At 40.3% G+C, this 27,126-nt stretch overlaps 1 protein-coding gene across 1 annotated transcript in view; it reads left to right on the top strand.

Annotated features, from left to right (window-relative positions):
* SLC7A2 (solute carrier family 7 member 2) overlaps positions 1 to 25,067 on the top strand; it is a 69,987-nt gene extending 44,920 nt beyond the window's left edge. The window contains exons 2-12 of the mRNA XM_055137861.1: positions 2,871 to 3,260; positions 3,771 to 3,926; positions 7,205 to 7,370; positions 9,379 to 9,512; positions 10,589 to 10,811; positions 13,438 to 13,574; positions 15,793 to 15,895; positions 16,379 to 16,584; positions 18,246 to 18,412; positions 20,019 to 20,127; positions 22,938 to 25,067. Coding sequence (XP_054993836.1) covers positions 2,885 to 3,260; positions 3,771 to 3,926; positions 7,205 to 7,370; positions 9,379 to 9,512; positions 10,589 to 10,811; positions 13,438 to 13,574; positions 15,793 to 15,895; positions 16,379 to 16,584; positions 18,246 to 18,412; positions 20,019 to 20,127; positions 22,938 to 23,131 — 1,971 coding nt within the window. The 5' untranslated portion in view covers positions 2,871 to 2,884 and the 3' untranslated portion in view covers positions 23,132 to 25,067. The remainder of the gene's footprint in view (positions 1 to 2,870; positions 3,261 to 3,770; positions 3,927 to 7,204; positions 7,371 to 9,378; positions 9,513 to 10,588; positions 10,812 to 13,437; positions 13,575 to 15,792; positions 15,896 to 16,378; positions 16,585 to 18,245; positions 18,413 to 20,018; positions 20,128 to 22,937) is intronic.
* Positions 25,068 to 27,126: the final 2,059 nt, after the last annotated feature.

Below are 27,126 nucleotides of genomic sequence, written 5' to 3'. Positions count from 1 at the left end.
TCATAATTTTGCAATTTCATGTCCATAGTGTCAGAAAAGAAAATACTAAAAGGAAAGCTCACACATGATTCTCTGTCTCTCCAAAATATCTTCTTAGGTTTGCTTCCTTCTGTCCATATCTGCTCTTAAAAGTCATATAAGTTACAGATTTTGTGTCTTTAATTCATAACATTTAGGTTAATCAGTACTTTATAAAGAATGTGTTTTATTCATTGCAGTAGCAACCAGGTAAGTGCATTATGTATATAAATTATTTCCTAAAATAGTACATGACTTGATTCTAAATCACTGCTGAACTGCAATGGGTCTGTTTCTGCACACTGAAAATTGGCAGTAGTCACTGGTTCTTGGTTTTTTGCCCATCTCTATATGCATAGAAATATGGAAAATGTCATGGGAAGTAAGCATTTAGTAGATATCGTAAAATTTTCCCCACACCTCAGTTGGTTTTTATACAATTTTAGCTTTTAGCTTCTTGTGTTCTCCCTTAAACAACTGTACCTTATCTTTCAGATATGTTCTATGAGAAATAGCTAGTTAGTGGCTAGTTTATGGTAGAAATCAATACTGCTTTGATTTATGGATGGCTTTTGACTCTGGGAGCCAGGGTATTGGCAAGATAAGATGTCATCTAGAGGCACTCATTTTTCAACAACTTTTTGCATGGCACTCTTTTGGATGATGTATCTTTACTGTCAAGGAACTTTTTGCTCATTTTCATGTAGAGTGTTTTTTCCATGTTCTTTAAAGTACTGGCTTTCAATATCAAGGACTTACACTTAACATTGATGTATGACTGATTATTGAGTTCTCTCTCTAAAGTTTAAGTTGAAACTTGGTTATTCATATTCTAGAAATGTGTCTCAAGAGCAACAGTTATTCATACTTACGGAAAATTTATCTTATTTATTAATACTACTTTTGTGTTATTTGTTTGGGGAAACCACACTTGACAGTGCTCAGGGGATTACTCTTGTCTAGTATTCAGGGGTTTCCCCCAGCAGTACTCAGGGAACATGTAGTGCTGGCGATAGAACCTAGAGTATTTGCACGCGAATTATGTACTCCAGCCTTTGAGCATCTCCCTAGCCCAGTTGTAAATTGTACTCTACAGAGACTAAGATTAAGACGTATTCAGGGCATTGGGAGCAGAGAGATTGTACAGCGGGAAGGGCATTTTCTAGGTTTCAGTCTCCCGTGTGGTCCCTTAAAGCACTTCAGGTTAATTCCTGAATATAAAGTCAGGAGTAACCCCTGAGCATTGCCAGGTGTGACCTCAAAACAAAACAAAAAGTGTTCTGGGGCTTACTTAATAAGAGATCGAGCTTTAGAAGATGCCAGGCTGTGGTTTCACGAGTTCAGAGGTTTGGTAATGTAATGAGGTTGAAGGAGACGGCATTTTAACTCACAGTTGAGTGTGGAGTTAAATTGTGCTGTAGAGTGGCAAACATCAACTTGAATATTTTAAAGTTAAATGTGGGGGGAAAGGAAGAGACAGACTTGCCGTGACTGTGGATGAGAGTCATTGGCATTCTGCTGATCAAGGTCAGAAACTTTGTGCATCAAAAATGTTTATCCTGTATCATGCAGCCATATTACCTCAACTATAATAAATAAGGTAAAAGTTAAATAAAATTAGTTTTTTTACTGATAAACTGCAGCTGCTTATGCAATTATAGTCCCTATTCCCCAGTTATTTACTACTCTGCTGAGTTATTATGTCTCTGTATATAAGAAAAGTCATGAAGAATATTTCTATTTATTTTGCACATAAGTTATACTGATAAACTGGAAATTTAAATAAGTTGTAGTTGGTATGGATTAGGTTTGTTTATACAGCACAAGTTAAACATAGATAAGCATGTTAACTTTACTATAAATTTATCCTGGAAGTGTAGTGGATAGTAGTTTGGGTTAGAAAAATCCAAGCACATTTTGGGGAATTTTTCTTATTCCAAAAAAGCTCAAATGCCAGGACTAGGTGTTGAAAGGAAGTAAAGTGACATGCATAGTAACCTGTCAGTAACAATTTTATTAACCGTATCCTAAAAGAGGTGGGGGATGAAAGTAAAAACAGAAAAGAAAAAGAGAAAAGTGCCTGCCATAGAATCAGGCCTGGGGACAGGAGGAAAACTGGGGGCACTGGTGGAGGGAAGTAGACACTGGTCATGGAATTGGTTTGGGGCATTTTATGCTTGAAACTCAGTCATGAATAGCTTTGTAATTTATGGTGATTTTGTTAAAATTATTTTAAAATTAAAACAAAAATCTCATGGCTCCATGTTACAACAGAACAGAACGAGATGAAAGCAGAGATATACACACATTTGAGAAATCTGTAGGCCGCCTCATCAGGACAGCAGAGTTTGTAAATCTTGTAAGGCCAGAGACCACCTTTGTGTATGGTACCGTTCCAGATGTGTTCTCAGCACCGCCACAGGTGTGTAATCGGACCTAGAAAATGCGGATGGAATGATTGCTTGGAGAAGAGAAGGCAGAAAAGATGAGGCAACTCACTCCTTTGCTTGTAGCCCAGGCAAACGAACTGTCTCTCGGGGTATCTTGTCAGCTTATCTTACAAATGTACAACAGCAAAAGTAAACAAAAATCGGCAAATCTTATGTGTCACCCAAGATTTCTATTCTTTGCTCCCCCAGTAAACTATTTGATGTCCTCCTTTATGAAATGACAGATCTGACTGAACTCGAAGAAACTCACAGTATTCACTTTACCAATCTTCTGATTGCTCTGGGCCACAGTCCCCGTAACAGAAAACTACAGGTGCCCTCGCTGTGCTGAGAAACTGGGCCGGTGGTTGGAGGAAGGATGATTCCAGGTCAGCTTCTCATCTCCTCTCTTCTCTTCCTCAGCTTTCCGCCTCAGAATGATTCCCTGCCGAGCTGCGCTGTCTTTTGCCCGCTGTCTGATCCGAAGAAAAATTGTCACCTTGGACAGTCTAGAAGACACCAAATTATGCCGCTGCCTATCCACCATGGACCTCATCGCCCTGGGCGTTGGGAGCACCCTTGGTGCTGGGGTTTACGTCCTCGCAGGGGAAGTTGCCAAAGCGGATTCTGGGCCCAGCATTGTTGTCTCCTTCCTCATCGCTGCCCTGGCGTCAGTGATGGCTGGCCTTTGCTATGCTGAATTTGGAGCCCGAGTTCCCAAGACAGGCTCAGCGTACTTATACACTTACGTCACTGTGGGAGAATTGTGGGCTTTCATCACTGGCTGGAATCTCATTCTGTCTTATGTGATAGGTATGTCCCAGAAATGGCTCTCCGCGTGTAAATTGGCAGGAGTCACAGTTGCTCCCGAGTCAGAGCCTTTAGGGCCGCCCTATAACTGCATTTGATAGGAACTATCACTGTATTGCAAATATCTTTTAATTGTAAAATCTGGGGATTCTACTACATCTTTGAATATTATTCTTAATAGGGTGTGAAAAGCTCTGTGTGTGTGTGTGTGTGTGTGTGTGTGTGTGTGTGGGTGTGGGTGGGTGTGGGTGTGTGTGGAGGTATGTGTGGGTATGTGTGGGTGTGTGTGTTTACTGATGACTGTTTAATGCTATCTGATTCTACTCATCTGGGATGGAGCATTTTATTACTCTTATATAACGGTAAAATTTTAAAGATGATTTTATATATGATTAAAAGTTCTGGTTTCCTGTAAACTACTAGTCCATGTAATCGTAGAAGAGCACAGCAAATGGTCTTACGTTATTCTTCTGTCAATGACCTTGTATTCTCTGGATGTTCTGTTTGGGGAAGGTACATCAAGTGTTGCAAGAGCGTGGAGTGGCACCTTTGATGAACTTCTTAACAAACAGATCGGCCAGTTTTTTAGGACGTACTTCAAAATGAATTATACCGGCCTTGCAGAGTACCCTGATTTCTTTGCTGTATGCCTCATCCTGCTGCTAGCAGGTAAGAAAATCAATCCCATGACTCCTCAGAGCAAGCCAGGCACTGCTGCTCTCGGAAAATAGATTGCTCTGAATTTGGAGCAGAGTTCCCAGCACTCAGTAGCATATTTATAAATCTAGGTTACGATCAGATATCTGTGGGCCTTGTTGCTGGCTATAATCAGTTTTTATTTTATTAGATAGATATTTTAGAGATGAATATAAGCTGTGTGAGGATGTAGAATCTTCTGTTTAAGTGGCAGTTTGACATGAGACACAGTATTATTTTTTTCTTTTCATTCACCATTTAATTTTTACTTTAATTTGGGCAGCATACTTATAATAGTGCTAGCATTTAAGATTTTGGTGTACAAAACCACTATACCTTCACCACCACAGTAAGCATGTTATTTTATAATACTAATTGGATGTTTGTCTGAATGACCATGAGACTTTACTAAGGAAGGATTTATAATTGTGTGTGTGTGGTGCTGGGGATCAAATTCCATTGGTGTCATACATGGAAGATATGTGCTCTACCACTGCAACTACATCCTCAGCCCAAGAATTTGCATTCTCCTGCATTTGATCCGCAGCACGCCATATAGTCTCCCAAGCCCCACCAGGAGTGATCTCTGGACACAGAGCCAGGAATAAGCCCTGAGCACTGCTGGGTATGGCCCTAAATCAAGGTGAAAAGCTGTGGTTCCCAGGCAAACAGTTTTTCTTTATATCATCAATAGCGTCATTTTTATTGCATAATTCTGGCATTAGGTAGAAAAACAAAATTCAACTTATCTCTACTTGGTATAGATATGGGAAAGCAACAAGAAAACAAGTGACATAATCTTTTTTTCTGCAATCATTTTTTTCTACAATCAAAGAAAAGCAAATTTTCTTTGGTCTGTAATTCATATATTACACAGATTGGGATTAAAAACTGATAAACATGATATAAGTTTCAGAAGAAACCTAAGGTGAATGTTTGGTTTAGAGGTTACTGTTTAGAGGTTTAGAGGTTAGAGCCTTTCCGTAAGTGAAAACTGAAAAGAAAAAAATACATTCAGAAACCCTCCCTCTGTCTGATAACATCAGTAGTAGTAAATGGTGGGACTAGGAGGGCTAGGAGATAATACAGTGGGTTGGGCACAATAGGCCTAGCACACACTGGCCAGTTTGATCCCTGGCACCACATGGTCTTCCTGGTTTCACCTGGTGTGGCCGTGGATAGTCCCGAATGTTGCTGGGTGGGGCCCTGAGACTCCTGTGCACCCTGGGGGTAACCCTTTCTCCTGGTCTCCGACTCAGCACCCTCTGCTTAGTCTCTAGCATTCAACTGTTGACGGGTTTCTCAGCTCTCCCTGGGAGTAGCTCTCCCCGCTCCCTAGGCATGTGTTGTTGGGGGTAACCCAGATTAAGAAATTAATTTAAGCAGATGACAAGGTAGAATATAAATTGAACTAGAGGAGGGGGAAACATGCTTAGTTTGATAGGCAGAAGAGCATTGCCACATTAATGAATCATAAAAATCAGTATGGACAAGAAAAGAGAAAATTGGAACAAACTTTCAGGAGTCTTATTTTGACAGGATGAACCCAAAACCTTATATAATAGACAAATCCTTGATATTTTCTCACAGCAAATAGAATTAGAACAAAGATAATTTATAAAAGGATGACTCTAGGGGCTGGAGTGATACACAGTGGGTAGGGCATTTGTCCTGCACATGGCTGACCCGGGTTTGGTTCCCAGCATCCCATATGGTTCCCCGAGCATCGCTAGGAGTAATTCCTGAGTGCATGAGCCAGGAGTAGCCTCTGTGCATCGCTGGGTGTGACCCAAAAAGCAATAATAATAATAATAATAAAAGGATAAAAGGATGACTGTATCAGTACTGTTTATTGTTGTAAGAAATTGAGAGTGACCTGATTGTTTAAAGATAAGGGATTATAGGTAGAATATCCACACAGTGGAAGAGTATTAAATTAGGCTATAGAGCTCAGAAGATAGCTCAAAGGGCTGGAGTGCATGTGAGAACTCAGGTTTGATTCTTTGGTATCACCTGGTCACCTGTGTACTGTCAGGTGTGACCTAAGCATCGAGTCTGAAGCCCCTAAGAACTGCCAAGTGGGCATCTTTCCCCCCCCCCCCCAAGAATTACGTTATATATTTGTTGGTGTTGAAGTGTGTGTGTGTGTGTGTGTGTGTGTAAATTTAAAGGATTTTCATTTCCTTCATCCTAATGTATCTTCAAATTGTTTGCTAGATAATTGGTCACTTCTGCAATCCTGATGTAAAATAAAGATATTAAAAATAGAATTCATTTGAGAAAATAACATTTGAGCTTGAGAGTTGAAGAATTATTTATTCAGTCAATGTGCAAAGCAATGACTGAGTTTTTTTGGTTTGTGTTTTATTTGGGGACCACACCATGGTACTCAGTGCTCACTCCTGGCTTTGTGCCTAGGGACCACTCCTGGCGGGGCTCCAGGAACCATATGGGGTGCTAGGGATTGAACTTGGGTCAACTGTGTGCAAGGCAAGCACCCTTCTTTAGCTTCTTAAGATTGAGTTTGTTTGTTTGTTTTTTAAGTTTCAGTGAATCACCATGAGATAGTGACAAGCTCTCATGTTTAGGTTACAATCACACAATGATCAAACACCCACCTCTCCACCAGTGCACATTCCCCACCACCAATATCCCCGGTACACCCCCCCTTTCCCACCCTCTCCCTGCCTCCATGGATGACAATATTCCCCATAGTCTCTCTCTACTTTTGGGCATTATGGTTTACAACATAAGACACTGAAAGGTCATCATGATGTTTGGTCCATTTTCTACTTTCAGCACACATCTCCCATCCCAAATGATTCCTCCAGCCATCATTATCTTAACTTTCAACATTTGGCAGCCTTTGACCATGTAATGGCCTTTTAGAATAGTATCTCATTAAAATTAAGTTTTAAGTTTTAATTTTAATGAGATACTGTTAAAACTTCAGTATTAAAAGTTTAACCTCCACATACCTGCTAACAATAGTAGCTAGAAGTTAAGAGATCAGTTTATTCATTATAGCGTGTGTTGTCTTCTGGCTGTGAGCTCAATGCACCCTTTAGGCAGGCTATGTTCAGAAGACCTTGTTTCCCAGTTCAGTGACTGAGTATGACTTCGCCATTTGGAAAGAGTGAAACCTCCAAATGTGGGTGCAATCAAGTCCTGAAGCCAGTTATCTGCCCCAGGGCCACTTTCTTTCATAAAACTTAATTGAAAAAATCAAGAAACCTTTCTTTCCCCCATAGGTCTTTTGTCTTTTGGAGTGAAAGAGTCTGCGTGGGTGAATAAAATCTTCACAGCTATTAATATCCTGGTCCTCCTCTTTGTTATGGTTGCTGGGTTTGTGAAAGGAAACGTGGCAAACTGGAAGATTAGTGAGGAGTTTCTCAAAAATATATCAGCAAGCGCCAGGTAAGATATTTGCCCCATTTACCACCCTGCCCCCAGCAATATTTAAATATGCTTTGAAAATGTTGCCTATTTTGTTCTTACATTTTCTTCTAGTCACATGTTACACCTCTGAGATCTTTCTGTGCCACAACCCACCCAGGGTCCCTGCAGGCGAACGCACATATCTGTGTGTTCATTGTTGAGCAGCCCTTTGAAGCCCTACGGCTGCTGGTCCCCAGGTGCACGCTCAGCTCCAGGCTCAGGGGAACAGAAAGAGCTCAAAACCATAGTCACCCCCCATCGCCAGGGTTTGCCATCCCTACGTAACATTGACATGTTTGAGTGCTGCTTTCAGTTCTCCCTTGGGCGATCTCTGTTCCACCTCATTGAATTCTTTCAAGGTGGTAGTAACTTCCATGCATGGCTTTGTTTGTGATTGGTTTTTTTAGGGGGAAAGAATTTTGTATAAGCAGAATTGTTTGTGCATTTTATTCCAAACCTGAGAGCCTGAAAAGTTATTAATAATATATCTAAATGGATTCATCCTAGAATTTAAGTGGTTTATCACTGTCACTGTCATCCTGTTGCTCATCGATTTGCTCAAGCGGGCATCAGTAACGTCTCCATTGTGAGACTTATTGTTACTGTTTTTGGCATATTGGATACGCCACTGGTAGCTTGCCAGGCTCTGCCGTGCAGGCGGGATACTCTAAGTAGCTTGCTGGACTCTCTGAGAAGGATGGAGGGATCGAACCTGGGTCAGCTGTGTGCAAGGCAAAAGCCCTACCCGCTGTGCTATCACTCCAGCCACTTTTTTATAACACAAATATTTTTCTATAAAAATCTTTATCAAACAAATAATTTTATATAAGAGTACACAAACACCTGTTACATAACATGCACCAATATGCTTCTTTACCACTATTTCAATGGTGTCCTGATTTCTTACGATTCTTAACATGTAATAAGATATTTAACTTTAGAATTCATAATCAAGCCAATAGAATTTTCTTTTGCCTTCTGAATGCCTTCTTTGTAGATCTTGAAACTGTGTGTTCTGCTCCTTTATTCTGGGCAGGGGTGTGGCGGTGCTGTTGGTCTTGATTTCAGATCATGGCCCAAATATGGGGACTCCGCTCTCAAAAAGTTTCTTTTTAAAAAAAATTTCCACATTATTTAAACATTGTGGTTTATAAGTTATTCATAATAATTTGTAACAGGCATTCAGTATTCCCACACCAGTCTCCCACCACCGTCACCTTCCCTCTGCCATTAGTGCCCCCGTTTCCTTTAACCCCTCAAGCCTGCCCCCATAGCAGGCCCACAACAATCTTTTGCTTGTTACCACTAAATGGCTAACGGAGTGATCAAAAAATATTTCTGTAGAAGGAAATTGGTGGAAAAGTGTGCATCTCATCACAGAGACATTAAGTCCTGTCTGAGAGTTTAAATTACCAAGCTGTTGCAAGTGAACCTTCTGTTGCTAATTTCCACGTTTGTCGAGATTGATAGACTTCTACATTACATTCCTGTCCAGTCTGGGGTGCTGCTACTGGAATGGCAGTATTGTAGAGCTTGCAGATGTCGTGGCCACATTCTTCAGAAAATCCAGAATATTTGACTGGGCAGTCTGGCTGGAGGCAGGGGCAGGGGGGCAGCTTTGGGGAGTAACTGAGGCTTCTGGGGCTTTGGTAGGGCTGGCCCACCCTGTCCTGAGATTGGTCCTCAGGTCTCATCCCAGAACGAGTGTCTGAGAAATTTTTGTAGCTGTCAATGGGAGTTTCTGGCAGAACATTTTCCTTCTGTATCTACTTAAGTGTTGGTGGTTCTGGAAGGTGTCATGGAAGGGGACATTACCCCAGTTCTTTAGGACAAAATTGGAGACCCGGGGTTTCATTTTAGCTTTGTGTACATCAGCCTTGAAGAGCTGATGAAGCAACAGCTTTTCAGGGACATAGCTTGTAACCGATTATCAGGTGTGGTTTTTCTATGAAAGTGACTTTTTTCAAATATCTGGTCCCTTATTTAGAGAGCCACCGACTGAAAATGGAACCAGTATCTATGGAGCTGGTGGCTTCATGCCTTATGGTTTTGCAGGAACGTTGGCTGGGGCTGCAACCTGCTTTTATGCCTTCGTGGGATTTGACTGCATCGCCACAACTGGTAAGAACCATCTTAGCTCTATTAGGAGAAAGTGTTCTTTGTGCAATGTAAGTACCCATGGGTGGCAGCAGAGGGTCAGGAAAAGAAAGTGGGACTTGGGGTAAGAAGGACTGTGACACCTTCTGTATGTAATAAGAAGCTTTGTGAGATTCCTGAGCCTTGCTTTCCGTATTGGGAAAGTTGGGAGGTTAGTACCTACACTTGTTGGCATAAAATATTTGACGAGCTCTCAAATACTTTAGAAACATGACTCATACTAACCATACTTCAGAGTCTACCAGGGAATGCCATCACAGAGATAGCCAGTGATCATGCTCTTAAACTCTTTTGTAGGACAGAATACATTTTAGTGATTAATTTTCTTCTATTTATCCTGTCACTGTCCTCTCGTTGTTCATCGATTTGTTTGAGCGGGCACCAGTAACGTCTCTCATTGAGAGACTTATTGTTACTGTTTTTGGCATATCCAATACACCACAGGTAGCTTGCCAGGCTCTGCTGGGCGGGTGCGATACTCTAGGTAGCTTGCCGGGCTCTCGGAGAGGGGCGGAGGAATTGAACTCGGGTTGGCCTCGTGAAAGGCGAACGCCCAACCGCTATGCTATCGCTAGACAACAAAATAATTATTCTCTGTTTCTCACATTGGATGATCCTGATTTTGGTGCTTCAAATGCTATCTCTTACTAGAAGACTGCAATAAGTATGCTTCTTATTTTTAGTTAAAACTAGGGTTTAATATGAAGAGATGGAATGGGTAGAAGTTTAACTGTGGCTTTTTATTTAAAGGTCAACACAGTTCCCTACAGTTACTTAATCTCTAAGGATGAATCATTTTCCAAAATGATAAAAACCATTTAACAATGCAGACAAATTTGGAATAAGATTTTTAACATAGCACGATACACAAAGAGGAATGAGTTTGTAAATGTAATTTAATTTAATGTTTCTTTGTAGAATAGATGGATCAACTAAAGAGACAAGGGGTAAAAATCGAGTAGAATAACCGTGGAAAAGAATGAATGTTTTATGTAGCAATGTTTTCATCATTATGCAAATCTTTTGTTGCTATTCCTTAGGTGAAGAAGTCCGAAATCCTCAGAAAGCTATTCCTATAGGAATTGTGACTTCTCTGCTTGTTTGCTTTATGGCCTATTTTGGGGTATCTGCTGCCTTAACACTTATGATGCCGTACTACCTCCTCGATGAAAAAAGCCCCCTTCCTGTAGCCTTCGAATATGTTGGATGGGGTCCTGCCAAGTATGTCGTGGCTGCAGGCTCTCTCTGTGCTCTCTCCACCAGGTACGGTGCATTGATTCTGGTACTGCTGCCTATAGGATTCTAGGAACTGTTTTTATGTGTTTTCACACTGAGTCACTTACTAGACACACTCTTCAAACACTTGGTTTGGTTTTTATTTCTTTGAATAGTGCGCCCAGAAATGCTATCTAGAAAATGTGAAGGGATCAAACTCTTCTCCCTTTTAGTAGAGGGTAAGTTTTTCAAGATATGATGGTCTAAGTTTCAGCACTTACAGATATGTCATTGTTGCAACTATATACATACACACATGCAGCTGTCAGACATTATATGTATGTATGCATGTATTAGGTAAGTATTAGGATGCCTGTACTGGCTTTGGGTGCTACTTGTAGTGCTATGGGAACCTGAGATATTAAGTAGAGGCTTAAAATTTTTAAAGTAATATTAAGTCTAAGGGAGTGGAATCTATAATATTAAGTGCAAGTGAGGGAATCTATGCTGTGATACTGTTTAGCATAATGAGCTTTTTATTGTGAGATAGTAAGATTTTCTCTTTATTAATCAGTCACCTTAAAGACATAGAAATTACCATTCTTGGGGCTGGAGCAATAGTACAGCAGGTAGGGCGTTTGCCTTGCACACAGCCATTCCGGGTTCAATTCCCAGCATCCCATATTGTCCCCCAGCACCGCCAGGGGTAATTACTGAGTGCAGAGCCAGGAGTAACCCCTGTGCATTGCCGGGTGTGACCCAAAAAGAAAAAGAAAAAAAAACAACAACAACAACAAAAAAAATTACCATTCTGAAATGAACTGTAGAAACTTATATCTATATGAAACGTAAAGGATAGACAAATCACAGGTATTCAGATTTTCAGTTGCTGCTTCTTTTAAATAATTTAGAATTCATTTCTTAGACTTCATGAGTTTCTCGTTTCACATAAGCATGATCAAAGACATTTTATCCTACTTTTATATGATGTTAGGTAGTTTAGCATTATTACAAAAAGAAAATTAACCTCTTTGATTACTAATTTTTAAGTAAAAATGATTCTTTGAAAATACAAAACTAGAAAAAGAATCTTTTTGATGTAATTTATCAGTCTGAGTTTCTTAAACTATCAAGATAATATTTGGCAACAATGAAAAATTTCCCCCATAGACTCCTTACCATTAATGCTTGCTCTAATAGTTTCAATATGTCATTAAAAATCTGAACTGTGAGGGGGCTGGAGCAATAGCACATCGGGTAGGGCCTTGCACGCAGCCTACCCGGGTTCGATTCCCAGCATCCCATATGGTCCCCTGTGCATCGCTGGGTGTTACCCAAAAAGCGGAAAAAAAAAAAAAATCTGAACTGTGAGGATTCCAAGCCACTTCCGCATGGAAGAAATAGACAGAGTTCCATCCGTGGCCAAGATCAATTCAATTTTGCTGAAAGATAAAAAGATGAATTTTTAAAATACAATATTTCACTTTAGCTTAGAGCATGATTTTTACAACTTAACCATTTTTGGAATGATGTAGCCAGTCAAAAAACAAGTAATGCAAAACTGCTGAAGTAAAAATTGTTCTCTTTTTTAGATTTTTTTTCTTTTTTTGTGGCATGGGTTATAGAACTCAGACTCAAACATACAAACATGTGCTCTGCCCCCTAAGATTGCTTTCTTAGACCTTACTATTAGACTAATTATGGCTATTTTTGTTTATAGTGAGTTTAAATTTGGGTGGGTTTTGTTTTGTTTTGTTTTTTGTCTCTCTACTTTGATTATCTTATACTGGAAATTATTGCTAATTTGCTCAAAGATCAGACTATATGAGAAAAGGAAAACAGAAGGATAGTTATCAAAATGCATAATTGTTGGGTAAATTAAGTGCTTACTATGAAATAAAATTACCTAATATCTCATTTAAATATATTTATCAGTTCAGATTTTTATTTTCTGAGTTATTATCTTTAACAATGAATGACATATTTAATTTGTTTTAAAATAAATCTTAATTCTTAGTTTTAATTTAGTAATTATGGGTACGCACAAATTTCTTGGAGCATTGTTTTCACTCTGATAATTTTGCCTGGCAAATACTCTTTTGCAACAAAATAGTAGCAAAATGATAACTATGAGCAAATATTTCCAATGATAGACATTTGAAGATAGTATGACTGACCACTGTGATGCTGAGTTTGTATAATTCAGTTCTGGAATGTAATTTGGCTCTGGGGTATAATTGTGCATGGATGCGTTTGCTAGACTGCATGTGTTTGCTTTTTATTCAGTCTTCTTGGATCCATTTTCCCAATGCCTCGTGTAATCTATGCTATGGCAGAAGATGGGTTGCTTTTCAAATGTCTAGCTAAAATCAATTCCAAAACGAAGACACCAATCATTGCTACTTTATCATCGGGTGCAGTGGCAGGTGAGAGAGTTGACTTATGTTAAGAAAATGGGGAATCATTTCTTCAGAATCAAGGAAACTGGAAAAAAAATGTTACTAGTTAGTTTTTTGTTGATTTGTGTGGTGTGGTAATTTTTTTTGTCAATATTTAGATGAAAAGGTTTTGGCAGAGGTTCTGCACTTCGTGTGTCCAGTCTTTACTTGTATGTGCCTTTTGAAAATGATACCTGTAATAACTCACATGTGGATTATGAATTTTTTTGTTCTAGTCTTCTGGGCTCTATGTTTCCTTTACCCCGAATTCTGTTTGCCATGGCCCGGGATGGTTTACTGTTTAGATTTCTTGCCAGAGTGAGTAAGAGGCAGTCACCAGTTGCTGCCACGTTGACTGCAGGGTTCATCTCTGGTAAGCTTTACATACACAGGCTTTCTCGACATTGGACTTAAATGCTTAAGCACATGCATGGACTTACACAGAGGGTCTGCTTGCTGTGCATGTAAGTTGTGAACAAGATCAATGATAAATTAAGATATGAGTATTGAAATTATATATTTTTAAAAATGGTGGTGGTGGACTTCTGAAATTCATTCTCAAATGACCCTCTGGCATTTCTTTTTTTTTTTTTTTTTTACTATTGCATTATTTCAGCTTTTGGGGCTTCTAATAACTATAAAAGGGTCATAATGGGTCTTCACTCAGTGCAGGCATTAAATGCTTTTTTTATGGATGAGCTGGCTCATCAAACTATATTATTGATACAGAATTTTAATTGAATAACTTAATTATAAATGATTAATTCAAAATAATGGTTCATGTGTCATGAGAAAAAGTGTTAATGATGATTTGCTGTTTTCTTTCTTGTCCAGGATGTAAGTTGCATATCGCTAAACTGTCATTGGATTTTTGAAAAGCTTATGTTTGCCTGTTCTTAATTAAGTCTTAAAAATCAAAATTAACTTATTTTTGGTTTTGGGGCCACACCAGGTGGTATTCAGGACTTCTGACTCTTCACTCAGGGGTTACTCCTGGTGGTACTCAGGGGCTGTATGAGATGCCAGGGATTGAACCTGGGTTCACCACGTGCAAGGCAAGCACTTTACCCAAAGGGCCATCACTCTCGAACCTCAAAGTTAACTTCTAGTTAGCCATTCTAATCACTGTCCTCAGAATGGCAAATAGCGGAACTTCTGGGCCAGAATATTTCTCCAAGACTACTAATACCTCAGATGTCCCACTGGAAGTCTACTTTTCCTTTAAACAATTGGATAGTTGAGTCATGTTTAAAACCACCAGATGCATACTTTTATCATGTCATAAGACCCCTGTGAAATACATTTGGCCATATTGTGATTCCATGTGGAATTTTTCAGATTCCATGGTGTTAAAGTTCCTGCTATGAGAAGCTACAGAAAGATTCTAGCAAGCACTATGGATAGGTGATACATGATCTTGGTAGCGAAATTCAAATTCATACTAATTTTGTTGAACTGTGAATTGTTGGGAAATTAGATTAGCGAGTGATATGGGTCAGACCACATGAAATTGCTAAGATTTTGCCTCCCCTTCCCTACTCCCCAGGATCAAGCTGTGATCATGTATGCAAGGCGTGACATAAGAAATCACATCCCTGGCACCAAATATTTGCCATCTGATGTAACTGAACCTCAGTAGGTTCAGGCCTATCCCCTGTCTCAAAGAATTTTTAGATTAAAGAAAATTAAGATCATTATATAAAGGTTGCTGAGATGTCTAGGTGGGTATGGTATTTTGTGCTTACTATGACAGAGACAGCTATATAGTAAATTTAAGTTAACATTATCACTATTTTTCCATTTCAGTGGAGAAAAATAAGTACAAGGTATATATGCATATATTTAATCACTAACATTTAAGGGATTTGGGAGGAATATCTTAGATTGAGCTCTTAAATCTAGTGAGTCTTGCTGGAGCATGTAGGTTTAATCAGAATAGAATGGCAGCTCTGTTTGAAGCATTAATTACTTTATGTTATTTTAAATAACTAAATTATTTTAAAGTTATTTTAAATTATTTAAAAATTTATTTGGACATTAAGATGATCATATATCAGCTATAAAGAAAACCCTTCTGGTTGAATTCTTAAGTAGTCAGGGTCTGGAGCTATAATGCAGCGGCCTTGTATACCGCCAACTTGGGCTTGTATGCAGCCAACCTGGGCTTCTGGGTTTGAGTCCCGACAGTACATATGGTCCCATGAGCCCTGCCAGGAGTGACTCCTGAGTGCAGAGGTAGGAGTAACCCCTAATCACCACTACATAACACCCCAAAACCAAAATGAGTAAATAAAAATGAAAAGGGAGTCAGGCAATATTTTGATTCCTTGTTAGACTGATGCTTTGCTTTTTTTTTTTTTAGTGTTATTAGAGCATATGAGTCTTGTGCTTGAGATAGCTGAAGGTTTTTCAAGTTTTATTAGCCATTTATATGAGCTGAATAATGTATTTGTGAGAAAGTTGGGTTTTGTTTTTGGTTTTTGTTTTTTTCATAAACCTTGACTTACCAACACTACTAAAGGCACTAATGAGTTGCCCCTATGTGGAGTTCTGTGAAAGCCTCTCTTCACTTGCCTGTCTTTCCCCACCAGCTGTCATGGCCTTCCTCTTTGACCTGAAGGCCCTCGTGGACATGATGTCCATAGGCACACTTCTGGCCTACTCTCTGGTCGCAGCCTGTGTGCTCATCCTCAGGTGAGTTGTCCTCATTTCCAGGAATCTCTGTGTGTGTGGGTATTGTGGAGCCCAGGAAATTGAGAAACGAGGCTCACCTTTCTTGCTTCTTCGGATCTAGGAGTCCCACCAGGGCAAGAGGTACCAACTTGAAAACCTAAGTGCCGAGTATAATAAGCATCCTTGATCCCAGCCAGACTCAAATGCTGGTTATACTCATCGATTATCACCAACCTCTGCAAAAATCTAGTTTTTATCCCTTATATTGGTACTGAGAAAATACTGTACCTTTATCCCGGCAGTTAGCAACCACACACATACAACACACACATATACACACACATACACCGTCCCCCCCCCCCCACACACACACACCAATATGTGTAGGAAGCTCTCAAAAGAGGTGTCTTACAGTGGTGAAAACAAAATGAGCGAACCTGAATATAAATGGGAGGATGGTGAAATTAGTGCATTTATTCATTAAGCTCTTATGTTTGGGCTCAGGTACCAGCCCGGCTTATCTTACGAGCAGCCCAGGTACACGCCCAAGAAGGAAGCCGTGGGACCAGGCAACAGCGCAGCCTCCAAAAGCCAGTCCCAGGTTACTGTGCTGCAGGGCCAGGGCTTCGGCCTGCACACTGTCCTCAGCCCTTCCGTGCTGCCCACCCCCCAGTCTGCTACTCTTGTGAGCTTTCTCGTCGGATTCCTTGGTAAGTCTTCTTCACTGTGCCTGTGAGAAGCACCCTGCCGACGGGTGTAGGTAGGATACGCTTTGTGTAGAGTAAGATGAAAGGACTCACATTCCCCTAGACCATGCGAGCTACTACCCTGAGCCCTGGATAGTTCATGTAACGGTTGCCAGGAGTTGGATCATATGTCATGTCTTGGTCATTGAAGAAGCAAGGAAGAAATTTTGCAAGGTGAGAGCAGCAGAAGTACAAATGCGTATATCTCATTTCTGGTGTGAAGCATCAGACTTAGTACCCCTGCCAGGACCAGAGAGATAGCGTAGCGGGTTGGGTGCTTGGTTGCACGCAACCATCCCAGGTTCAATCCCTGGCATCCCATATGGTCCCCTGAGAATTGCCAGGAGTGATTCCTGAGTGCAGAGCCAGGAGTTACTCCTGAGCAACACCAGGTGTGGCCTCAAAACAAAAACAAAAGATTTGGGACCAGGGGATGGGAGGCAGTAGAGTGAAATGCTCATCTGAACACATACTTGACTTACAGACTTCACTGATATGTGGTTACAAACAGATGGACTAAATAGAATAAAACAAACTTACTTTTGTGGTGATCTGAATGAAAGGGGGGAATGGGTAAATTGGGACAAAGATGAAGACTGTACAGTGAAAAAAAATTAAACTTTTTTTTTAATTGGACTTTTAATGAGTGAACTTAATGTAGTCTTTATATATGTTGATTCTCAAGGGTGCACACGAGAAATGTATGTAATTTATAAACATGTATTATACAGTGTAAGGGCTGGAGCGATAGCACAGTAGGTAGGTTTGCCTTGCATGTGGCCAACCCAGGTTCGATTCCTCCACCTCTCTCAGAAAGCCCGGCAAGCTACCAAGAGTATCTTGCCTGCACGGTCGAGCCTGGGAAGCTCCCCATGGCGTATTCAATATGCCGAATATAGTAACAGCAAGTCACAATGGAGACATTACTAATGCCCACTCAAGCAAATCGATGAGCAACAGGATGACAGTGATACAGTGATGCAGTGTTATTTCAGTTTCAGAAATTCTTCTTTCCTCATCCACAGATAATTATTAATATTTTCATTGATATTTATTGAGCAGCCTCCAAGGGGCCAGGAACACTGCTGGGATTTTGGAGTATTGAGAGGAGTTTTGCTTCTCTCTTAATATTGAAAGAAAGAGATTCCTGTAGTAAGCTGTAATTTACTAAGGAAAGTACAGGTTTTTCTGAGTGAACCCAGTGTAAACTTCATGGCCAGAGTGCGTAATAAAGTTGTGCTTAGAAACAGAAATGGTGCAGATACACACATACTTGTGTGAATGTGTGCATTTCACGTTATCAGTAACTAAAACCTTAAGAATCTGGGAATGAAGAGGCTTGCACTTTCCTATTCGGGAAGGGGGAAATAACATCTCCAGGCTCCTCCCACCCCCTCACTCTGCAATAGTGTGGTAGAGTTTGAGACCGGAGGAGATGAAGACCCAGATGGCAGATGGACAGGAAGATGAGCACCCTACTCCTTGAGGGGAGTGGCAGGAAGAGAAGAGGCTGGTGTCTGAGGAGATAGTCAAGTAAATGAGCAGTGATTTAGAACAGCCCTGGGTGCTGGTGAATTTGTCATCATCTCTGCTGATTTCCTTTTCCGAATGTCTCACCTTTGCAGCATTTCTTGTTTTGGGCCTGAGTATTTTGACCACTTATGGTGTCCGTGCCATCGCCAGGCTGGAAGCGTGGAGCATTGCTCTTCTGGTGCTCTTTTTTGTCCTCTGTATTGCCATTGTCATCATCATTTGGAGGCAGCCTCAGAACCAACAAAAAGTAGCCTTTATGGTACGTATAATGAGCGTTCATGATCCCAACTATTATATTAGGCACCATTTTCTCTTGTATGTTAATTTTTTTTTCTTTTTGGGCATACCTGGTGATACAAAGGAGTTACTCTTGGCTCTGCACTCAGGAATTACTCCTGGCGGTGTTCAGGGGACCACATGGGCTGCATGCAAGGCAAACGCCCTACCCGATGTGCTATTGCTCCAGCCCCTAAAAAAATTTTTTTTGTATTGTTTGTTTTAATGAAAACAGGAGCAAAAGTATTTTCTCATTCATTTAACCAGTGAATCCCACGATTCTTTGAGATGTTCTTTTTTTCAGGAAATCATGGTTTCCCTGATTATTTCTGCTTTCCTTTTGGAAACTTAAATATGAGGGCCAGGGATGTTGTTTAACAGTAGATGACCTGGTAGGCTTGAGCCCAAACATCAGCGCGAAACAAAAGCAGCCACAAAAAAACCTCAAACGTACTCCTTTAGTACAGTGTCATTTTTATATATAGCAGTAAACTAAGTTCTCGTCAAATAAGCTGTAGCATCTGAAGAAAAAGTTGAACCTCCTTTTGACAATTTAATAGCACCTCAGGAGGACTTTCTCAGCACAGCAAATAAAACGATCCAGTCCCATCCAGCAGAGCTGCTTTCAGTCAAAGAGGTTTCCCAAGAGAGAGTATAGTGGGGAGGGAGCTTGCCTTGCTCCCAGCCAACCCAGCTTTGATCCCTGGCACCACAGATGATTCTCAGACACTGCCAGGAGTTTCCTGAGTGCCAAACCAGGAGTAAGACCAGAGCACAATCAGGGTGACCCCAGAACAACAACCACAAGAGCAGGTTTCCTGAAAGGTAGTTCCTTGGGATCGTGTATGTCCAGTGTTCAGAGCATGCCCTGTTGATTGATACCTTTGACTAAAGGAAACTCCACAGTAACCCAAAGCCCCAAATCCAGTGTGTCGCATTGCTAGTGCAGGTGTTAGTGGCTGGATCAGCTTCGTTCCTTTGGGCTGGTGTAATTGTGGGAAAGGTAACTGGACTCTGGGAAACTAGTTTTTATTCTCCTTTTCCTTTTGTAGGGATATGGACACAGTGAGAAATTTTTTTTTTCAGGTTTTAGTCTCAGTCATATAATGATTGAACACCTATCCCTTCACCAGTGCACATGTTCCACCACCAATAACCCCAAAATACCCCCCTCCCACCCAGCCCCCACCTAAGTAGCTAATGATCTTCACTTTATTCTCTCTATACTTTGAATACATTCAATATTTCAATAGAGAACTCACTATTATTGTTTGGAATTTTCCCCCAACAATCAGGCCTGCTGAAAAGGCATCATTTAATAATTTCTTTTCATTGCTGATAATGAAGACTCTATGAGCTCGCGGCTGCGCAGTTTTGGATTTCTGATATTTTAGCTCAGTTCACAGTCTAGATGCATTTCTGTAAGAAGCCGCTCTGGGTGCCAAAATGGGTTAGAAGACCTCTGGGATCATAGTCTTTAGGACCAGTGAGAAAATTTTTATGTCAAATTTGTTGCTACACTGCTGGAATAATTTGGGGGAAAAGCTTTTAAAATATGAGTGTATTTTACAAGCTGTTTTTCCCCTTAGGTTCCTTTCTTACCATTTCTGCCGGCCTTCAGCATCCTGGTGAACATTTACTTGATGGTCCAATTGAGCGCAGACACTTGGATCAGATTTAGCATTTGGATGGCACTTGGTAAGACTGAATGCTTTGTTTTTCTGAACTTTGATTTTTCTCATTTTTCTCATTTCCTGGACTGTGGTTAGAGAAATGCATCCCTCCCTTTTCCTGGAATAAAGACTTGAAAAGACCTCCCAGTTCTTAGAACATCTAATGCTTACTTTTCCAAATACTTTCAGGTACCTTATATTTAATTTTTCTAGTAATCATGTAGATCCATTATATTTTATTTGCCCCAGCTTATAATGAATGAGAAAAGTGAGACCCTCAAAGCACTAGATCAAAGGACCTAATTGATCAGTGTAAGCCCCAAATCATTTTTAGTTTTGTTGTTGTTGTTTGTTTCTGATTCCAGAGCCAGTTCTTTCTAGAAACCAGAACATTTCTGGAGACAGTATAAGCTAATAGGAAGGAATTTCTTTTACAGTTTCTACATTTTTAAAATTAGGGTCACAGGATGGAGTTTAGCATTTAATAATGTGAGTTTATTTATAGCTCTATATTTTGGGTTTTTTGGGGGGAAGGTGCTACACCAAACTGTATTCAGGACGTACCCCTGGCTCTACCCTCAGGTATCACTCATGGCATTGCTCCAGGGACCATATAGGGCCGTCGTGTACAAGGCAAACACCCTACATGCTCTACTTCAGCCCCAGTTGATACCTATATACTGTGCTATTTTTTAGTATTCTCCAGTTTCCAACTCTAAAAATCAAGTTAAATCAGTTAAGTTTATTATAACGAAAGCGAGAGCATGAATTGTCTTAAAATGTGGGGATAAGAGATCAGGGGGGATAGCACTGTGCAGGTGTGAGGCCCCAAGTTTGATCCCTTGCTCTGCGTAGTCCCTGGCGGGTTCCTCGGCATGGCCCTGCGACGCTCGCTCACCTTGGTTGTCCCAACATTGCTGGACCCAAACAGCACCACTTTGTTCAGGCCAGACACTGAACTGTCCGGCAGAGTATCACTGGGTATGGCCCCAGCATCTTTTAAGCACTGCTTTGGAGACCCTCCTTTTATCCCCACCCCCACCGAATTTAAACATGAGGTGGATGCCCTCAGATTCTCCACCCCTCCACCTCAACACTCATCAGGTGTATGCCCTAAATTACCTTCATTTTTGTGGTGACAATGGTACTTCACCTGAGGAGTGTGTGTGTGTGTGTGTGTGTTTGGGTTTGGGGAAGGAGGGGACATGTGTAGGAAGGACTGGGCTTCAAAGCCGCAGAGGAACACAAGATGAAATGGAATCGTTCCTGATAATTGGACATGATGCAATGGTAATAGGCAGATACCTAATCCACAATTTTTGTCTAGGGCCACCCTCGGCACTGCCAGGGCCCACATAGAGCTGGGGTTGGAACTCGGAACCCTGAGCATGCTCGGCATATATCTGCCACTTGAGCTATCTTCCCAGATCTCTCTTTTCTTTAAATGAGAAAGTTGTAATGCATTTCACTTCAACCCAGAGCCTCTCACTAATTTTTCTGAAATGTCCCTAAAAATCCAGTAAGTAGCCACCTTCTTGTGCGGATGCAGTGTGACCCTTAACAAACAGGTGCTTCATGCTCTGCCTTTCACATCCTTCACGTGCGGTAGGCCCAACTTCCAAAATACTTGACCCTGACTGTTAACCCATCACTTGCATTAGAGGTAGAGTTTGAGATTTTGTCTCTCCTATCCTTTTGCTTGAAACGTAGTATTTACTTTTCAGAAAACAAATATAACTTTTGAACTTAAATATTATCTGAAAAACACTTGAGAGAAATCCGTCCTATAAAGATTGGCTGTTAAGGGGCCTGAAAGATAGTATAGGGGAATAAAGTACTTTGCCTTGCACACAGGTAACACTGGCATCACATGGTCTCCTGAGCATCTTTGGAAATGACCCCAGAACCCCTGAGTACCCCCCAGGTCTGGCAACCCCTGATAAGTACCCCTGAGCACTACTGGGTGCTGAGTGTGAAACAACCCCCCACCATCTCCCCATAGAAATAAAAAATAAATAAAAATAAAACCCCACAAAACTTGAATGATTATTTTTAGTGAAGTAAGATCATTTTTACTGAACAAAACTTACTTAGAAAGATGTGAAGGGAGAGAAGATAAGGAATACATGTTAGGAGGAAACAGCTTCAAAGAGCAAGCAAAGAGATACAGAGGTGAGCGAGTGAGTTTGTGTGCAAGGGAAGCACAGGCTTTAAAGAGCAAGCCTACCAATGTCTAACTCAAGACATGCCTTCCACTAGAAGCCTTCTGTCTCAGAGACTCTGGTGCTGAAAACAGGAAAGGGGCAAACATGATAACCTTTCAGTACCGGTAGTACAAACCATAATGCCAAAAGAGAAGGGAGGGGTGGAAGGGAGATAGAGGGGAGTAGAGAGGGGGAGAGAGAGAAAAGGAGAGAGGGGGAAGAGAGAGAGGGAGAAAGGAAGAGAGGGAGGGGATGCCTGCAATAGAGGCAAGGGGGTGGGGTGAGAGGGAAACTGGGGACATTGGTGGTGGGAAATGTACACTGGCGAAGGGACAGGTGTTTGGAACATCGTATGACCGAAACCCTATCACGAACAACCTTTGACCTTGTGATTGGATAGCTCACTGTGATTCAATTAAAAAAAATTTCAAAAAAAGAAGAGACTTGGGGGCAGGCGGGGGAGACTGGAAATTGCTGTATTTGAAAACCACACAGGAAGCTGTAAGGCAAAAAACTCTAGGAAGGTTTCTTATCGAAAAAATAAATAGAAAAAAATATAATAGGAAACATAATATTTACATATTTTGCCATTTTCTGACATACCTAAAAACATTTGTTTTTTCTCCGAAAGGTTTCTTAATTTACTTTAGTTATGGCATTAGACACAGCCTGGAGGGTCGTAACGCGAGGGACGAAGAGGAGGAAGACACCTACTCGGACAACATCAAGGGGGCAGACGAAAAATCTGCCATTCAAGCAAATGAGCACCACCAGCGAAACCTCAGTTTACCTTTTGTCTTGCATGAAAAGACAAGTGAGTTCTAACGCTCCCCACGCAGAGCAGACCGGGTCCACGTCCTGGCGCACATGGAGGAAGCCTCGAGAGATGTGGTCGTCGTCCTTGGCTGTCGTGGGTCTGCAGTGCATGTCCCCTGACTTAGCCTCACTCACCTGGACACTACCTCCAGGTGATTACTCACATGGCAAAGCCTCCTGAACTCTCTCCTTACTGAGAATTTTTCCCAGAATAGTGGGTATGAGAATGTCTGTCTGTCTGTCTATCTGTCTGTCTGTCTGTGCTGGGGAATATGCATGTTGAAAGTCGTTGGTGTCTCACTGTGCACGTTACCTTTCTCCGTGGTGGTGTTCATGACTGGCGTGTGCTGTGTGGGTCCTGCTGAAATGGATGGATCGCTAAAGAAAAGCGTGTTACAGTCGGGGGAATACCTGTTGCTTTTTTTTTAAACCAGTCTTTATCAGTGCCATTAGCAAACTTGCTAAAGTGTAGCGTCATTGTATCTGTCACTGGTCAGGAGTCAGAGGAACACACATGCCAATAACAAGTATATGTTTCAAGATGAGTTACACATGCGCTTGGATAAGTAGGCCCCAAGGCAGCCCTGTTTTTCCAGGTCACTTCAAGCCAGTCAATTCTCCCAGTTAATGCAATTGGTAGACTTATTCATTCCTTTTCCACGGATAATGTTAGTTTTCCATTATTAAACAATAACAGTTTTTTAAACCTTGTCAGGCACAGAATTCATTCTTTTGTTTCTAATATTAGTTGGTCTTAGATATGAGGGTACAGTAGGAAATTCTATCTTAATTACTGGCAAAAGAAGAAGGAATGACAGGGTGTCAGGGGAGAAAACGCCCTGGTTTTGGTTTTAGTGTGCCTCAGAGGGGTTGGATCTAATATAACCTTGATATTTATTTTGAAAGCAGTTAGGGATGTTTTTCTTTGCTCAATTCCATATTTTGTCTAGGTCTTTACATTTCACTTCTATTTAAATGACAACACTAAAACTATCAATGAGTGGGGGAATAATTTGTTTTGATTAAGTATGTAAGTATCTATATCTGTAGATAAGTTTTGTGTTTCCAGTGTTAGCATATAAATCAGTGGGTTTGTGATAAACTTTGAAAATGATGCCATTGTATGGATTTAAAAACCCAGCTGATATAGAAATTAATGTTTTATATTGTTAGGTGTGGTTAGCCAAAATTGTTAAGTTTTAAACTATTGAAATATAGAGCGATTTTATATGTATATTATTTTCTATAGGTAGATTCTTTAAAAAGGCTATTTATGATGTTTCTCATGAAATCACTAAGCTCTGGTACAATGCAATAGGTGCTTTATAATGGAGAGAGGTCATGGGAAGTTGGGAAGTTTTATTTGTGTTCATGTTCCTCTACTCACATTTCTGCCTTGGTATGCAAACAAAAAAAGCCAGTACTGCCAGCTCATTGACCACTTCTCTGTTCCTACATTTGAATTCAAAATCTTTTAACAAACTGTCATTTTTTACTTTCTTAAAAGTATCAAACTGTTTTGTATAGATTTGACTAGTCGTCAGTATCACTTGTATGAACTGTAAAATTTTACGGCCTACATAATCTCACATGCGCAGACAGCTTCAACTCAGATTTAACTACATGTTCTCAACTTGTTCATGGGGAAACTTATAATAGTACCTTTATTTTATACTCTTTTTAAAAAGATTATTTGTAATTGCCTACCTTACATTTAAGAAAGTAGCTATGTTAACTGACGTTTAAAATCTATTTATGGAAACGTATTATTATGAATTTTGATATATACTGTAATATGTAAACTGATGTATACTGTAAATGTAAACTGCTTAATCACCTTTCCTCCAGAGATAAGTATGAAGAACACTAAGACCAAACATCATTTGGAATATATAAATTAAAAAAAATATCATTGGAAGGGGCTGCAGTGATAGCTCAGTGGGCAGTGCATCACATGTAACATTTTAGTATTATCAACTTTAGTTGATAGCAAATACTCCATTTCAGAATTAACCTTTCTTTAAAGATATGAGCTTTTCTTTTAATTTTTCTGAATAAAGATATTTCAGTCCTTAGCTTAAATATTAACCAAAGTCTTTTTAAAGCCCTGGGTGTTTACAAGAAATCATTAATATATTTTTAAATTAGAAAACATAGAGAGTTACTTTTTATGTTTATTTAAGTGTTTATCAGGGGAAACTAAGAAAAAGAATTGCCCTCCACGACTGGCCATAGCAATGGAATCTGGTGGTCCTCTTCTTTCCTGTTAAGTTAGGGCCTGTTTCAAGATCCCAAGCCACAGGATAAAGTTGTATCAAGAGTCCAGCTTTCCATTCCTGTGATGTTCTTCTAATGTTTTCTGCCTGATTTCTGATGTGCTTCAAAGAGCTGTTAATTAGCACCAAAAATACGATTTCCACAGGACATTAAAGCAGTTGTGGGTGGAGAAATAGCACAGCAGGTGAGGCACTTGCCTTGCATGCAACCGACTGGGTTCAATCACCAGCACACCATGTGGTCCCCCAAGCCACACCAGGAGTGGTCTCCGAGCACTGTCAAGTGTGCCTGTGTTGTGCCCCTTCCTCAGAGCAAAGCAGTGTGTTCAGAATGCACACTTGGAACGTTGAGACTCAGGCTGGGTGTGCAGTTTATTTTGGAGGGGAACTCTAACTGCTCTTTTTGCTAGTACCAAAGTAGTGCCTTCTCTGTACATTTTCCACTTATATCTTCTCATACACTAAGTTATTAAGAAGTGCTAAAGTCCATATAGTACATGAGGACAGGAGGTCATTTATTAAGTCACATAGATACGAAAATAAGGTTGCTTGACTTTGTTTCACTGAGATTTTTTCCCCTCATGTAATTATATTTAAACATTTTGAAGAGGCTTTCTGGTTTCTAGATTTTGAGAAGCCTGATGTGCTATTGTTGTAGCTGTTGGCTTTTATAGCATCTGTATTATTTATATGTATACCATTTAGCTTGATTGATTCCAAATGTATTTTATTACAAATCAACCTAATTGGCAATTGTATTTACTGCACTCACTCTTCTCAGCTTTTATTCACTGTATTCAAAGCCACTGCTGGCTTGGAAGAACTTTCTGTGACCTCTGATAGACCCATGGGGTTCATAGCCAAGACCCTGGGCTGGTTCCGGGGTCAGGCAGCCTATAAGTGTAAGCATAATCCTCTGTAGTTACCCCATGGTGGGGTCTCCAAAGATAGACTTGGATGGAAGGATAGAAGACTGCCCCTGAGAGTAAGGTAGATGGGTTCTTAAATTTCTGTTCTGAGAGTCCCATGAATAGATCAAGGCATATGATAAGGAACCTCTGGGACCTGGCTTGCTCCGCATGGGCTAAAGCTCAGTTGTTAAAGAGCTTGTTTTATCAGTGGACTGGGTTCTTTGATGCAGGCCTGGCAGACAATCTTTGTGTGCACTAGGGGTTCTGAATTGATTTGTTGTTGTATTGTTAGCATCATTGTACTTAATAGAACCCGGCTTGGACCTAAAACACTATGGAAAAGTCTTTGTCTTTAAAAACCAAGAAATACTTTGGATTTGTGCAAATGGAAGGATTTTTTTGTTTAAGAATTAATTTCAAATTTAAATATTTTAAGTGATAATCAGTGTTCCTTTTTACTTATAAAGTTGGATTATTTTTTAGAATTTTTAATAAAGACTGTTGCTGCCTTACCACTGTAAACTATGCTTTCTAATGTGACCGTGTATTTTTTAAATAAAATTTAAATATGACTTGTAATCATGTTGTATGCTGTGTATCACATATACAAAAAGCATGTATTTCACACTTAGACTGCCTTTTTACTTGGAAATTTTTTTAAAAAATTATTTTTATAGCATTCACAATAATTTATTCTGTTTAATATTTCAACATCTGTACCACCACCATTACACCTTCCAGCATTTCAAATTTCCCCCACCACCACCAAACCTACCCCAATAGCAGGCCCTAAATAATTTATTTTGTATTGCTTGTT

The sequence above is a fragment of the Sorex araneus genome, chromosome 1 (assembly GCF_027595985.1).
Source record: "Sorex araneus isolate mSorAra2 chromosome 1, mSorAra2.pri, whole genome shotgun sequence".
Lineage (NCBI taxonomy): Eukaryota > Metazoa > Chordata > Mammalia > Eulipotyphla > Soricidae > Sorex > Sorex araneus.
Note: the sequence above shows the minus strand (reverse complement) of the source record. Positions and strands in the feature narration are given on the sequence as shown.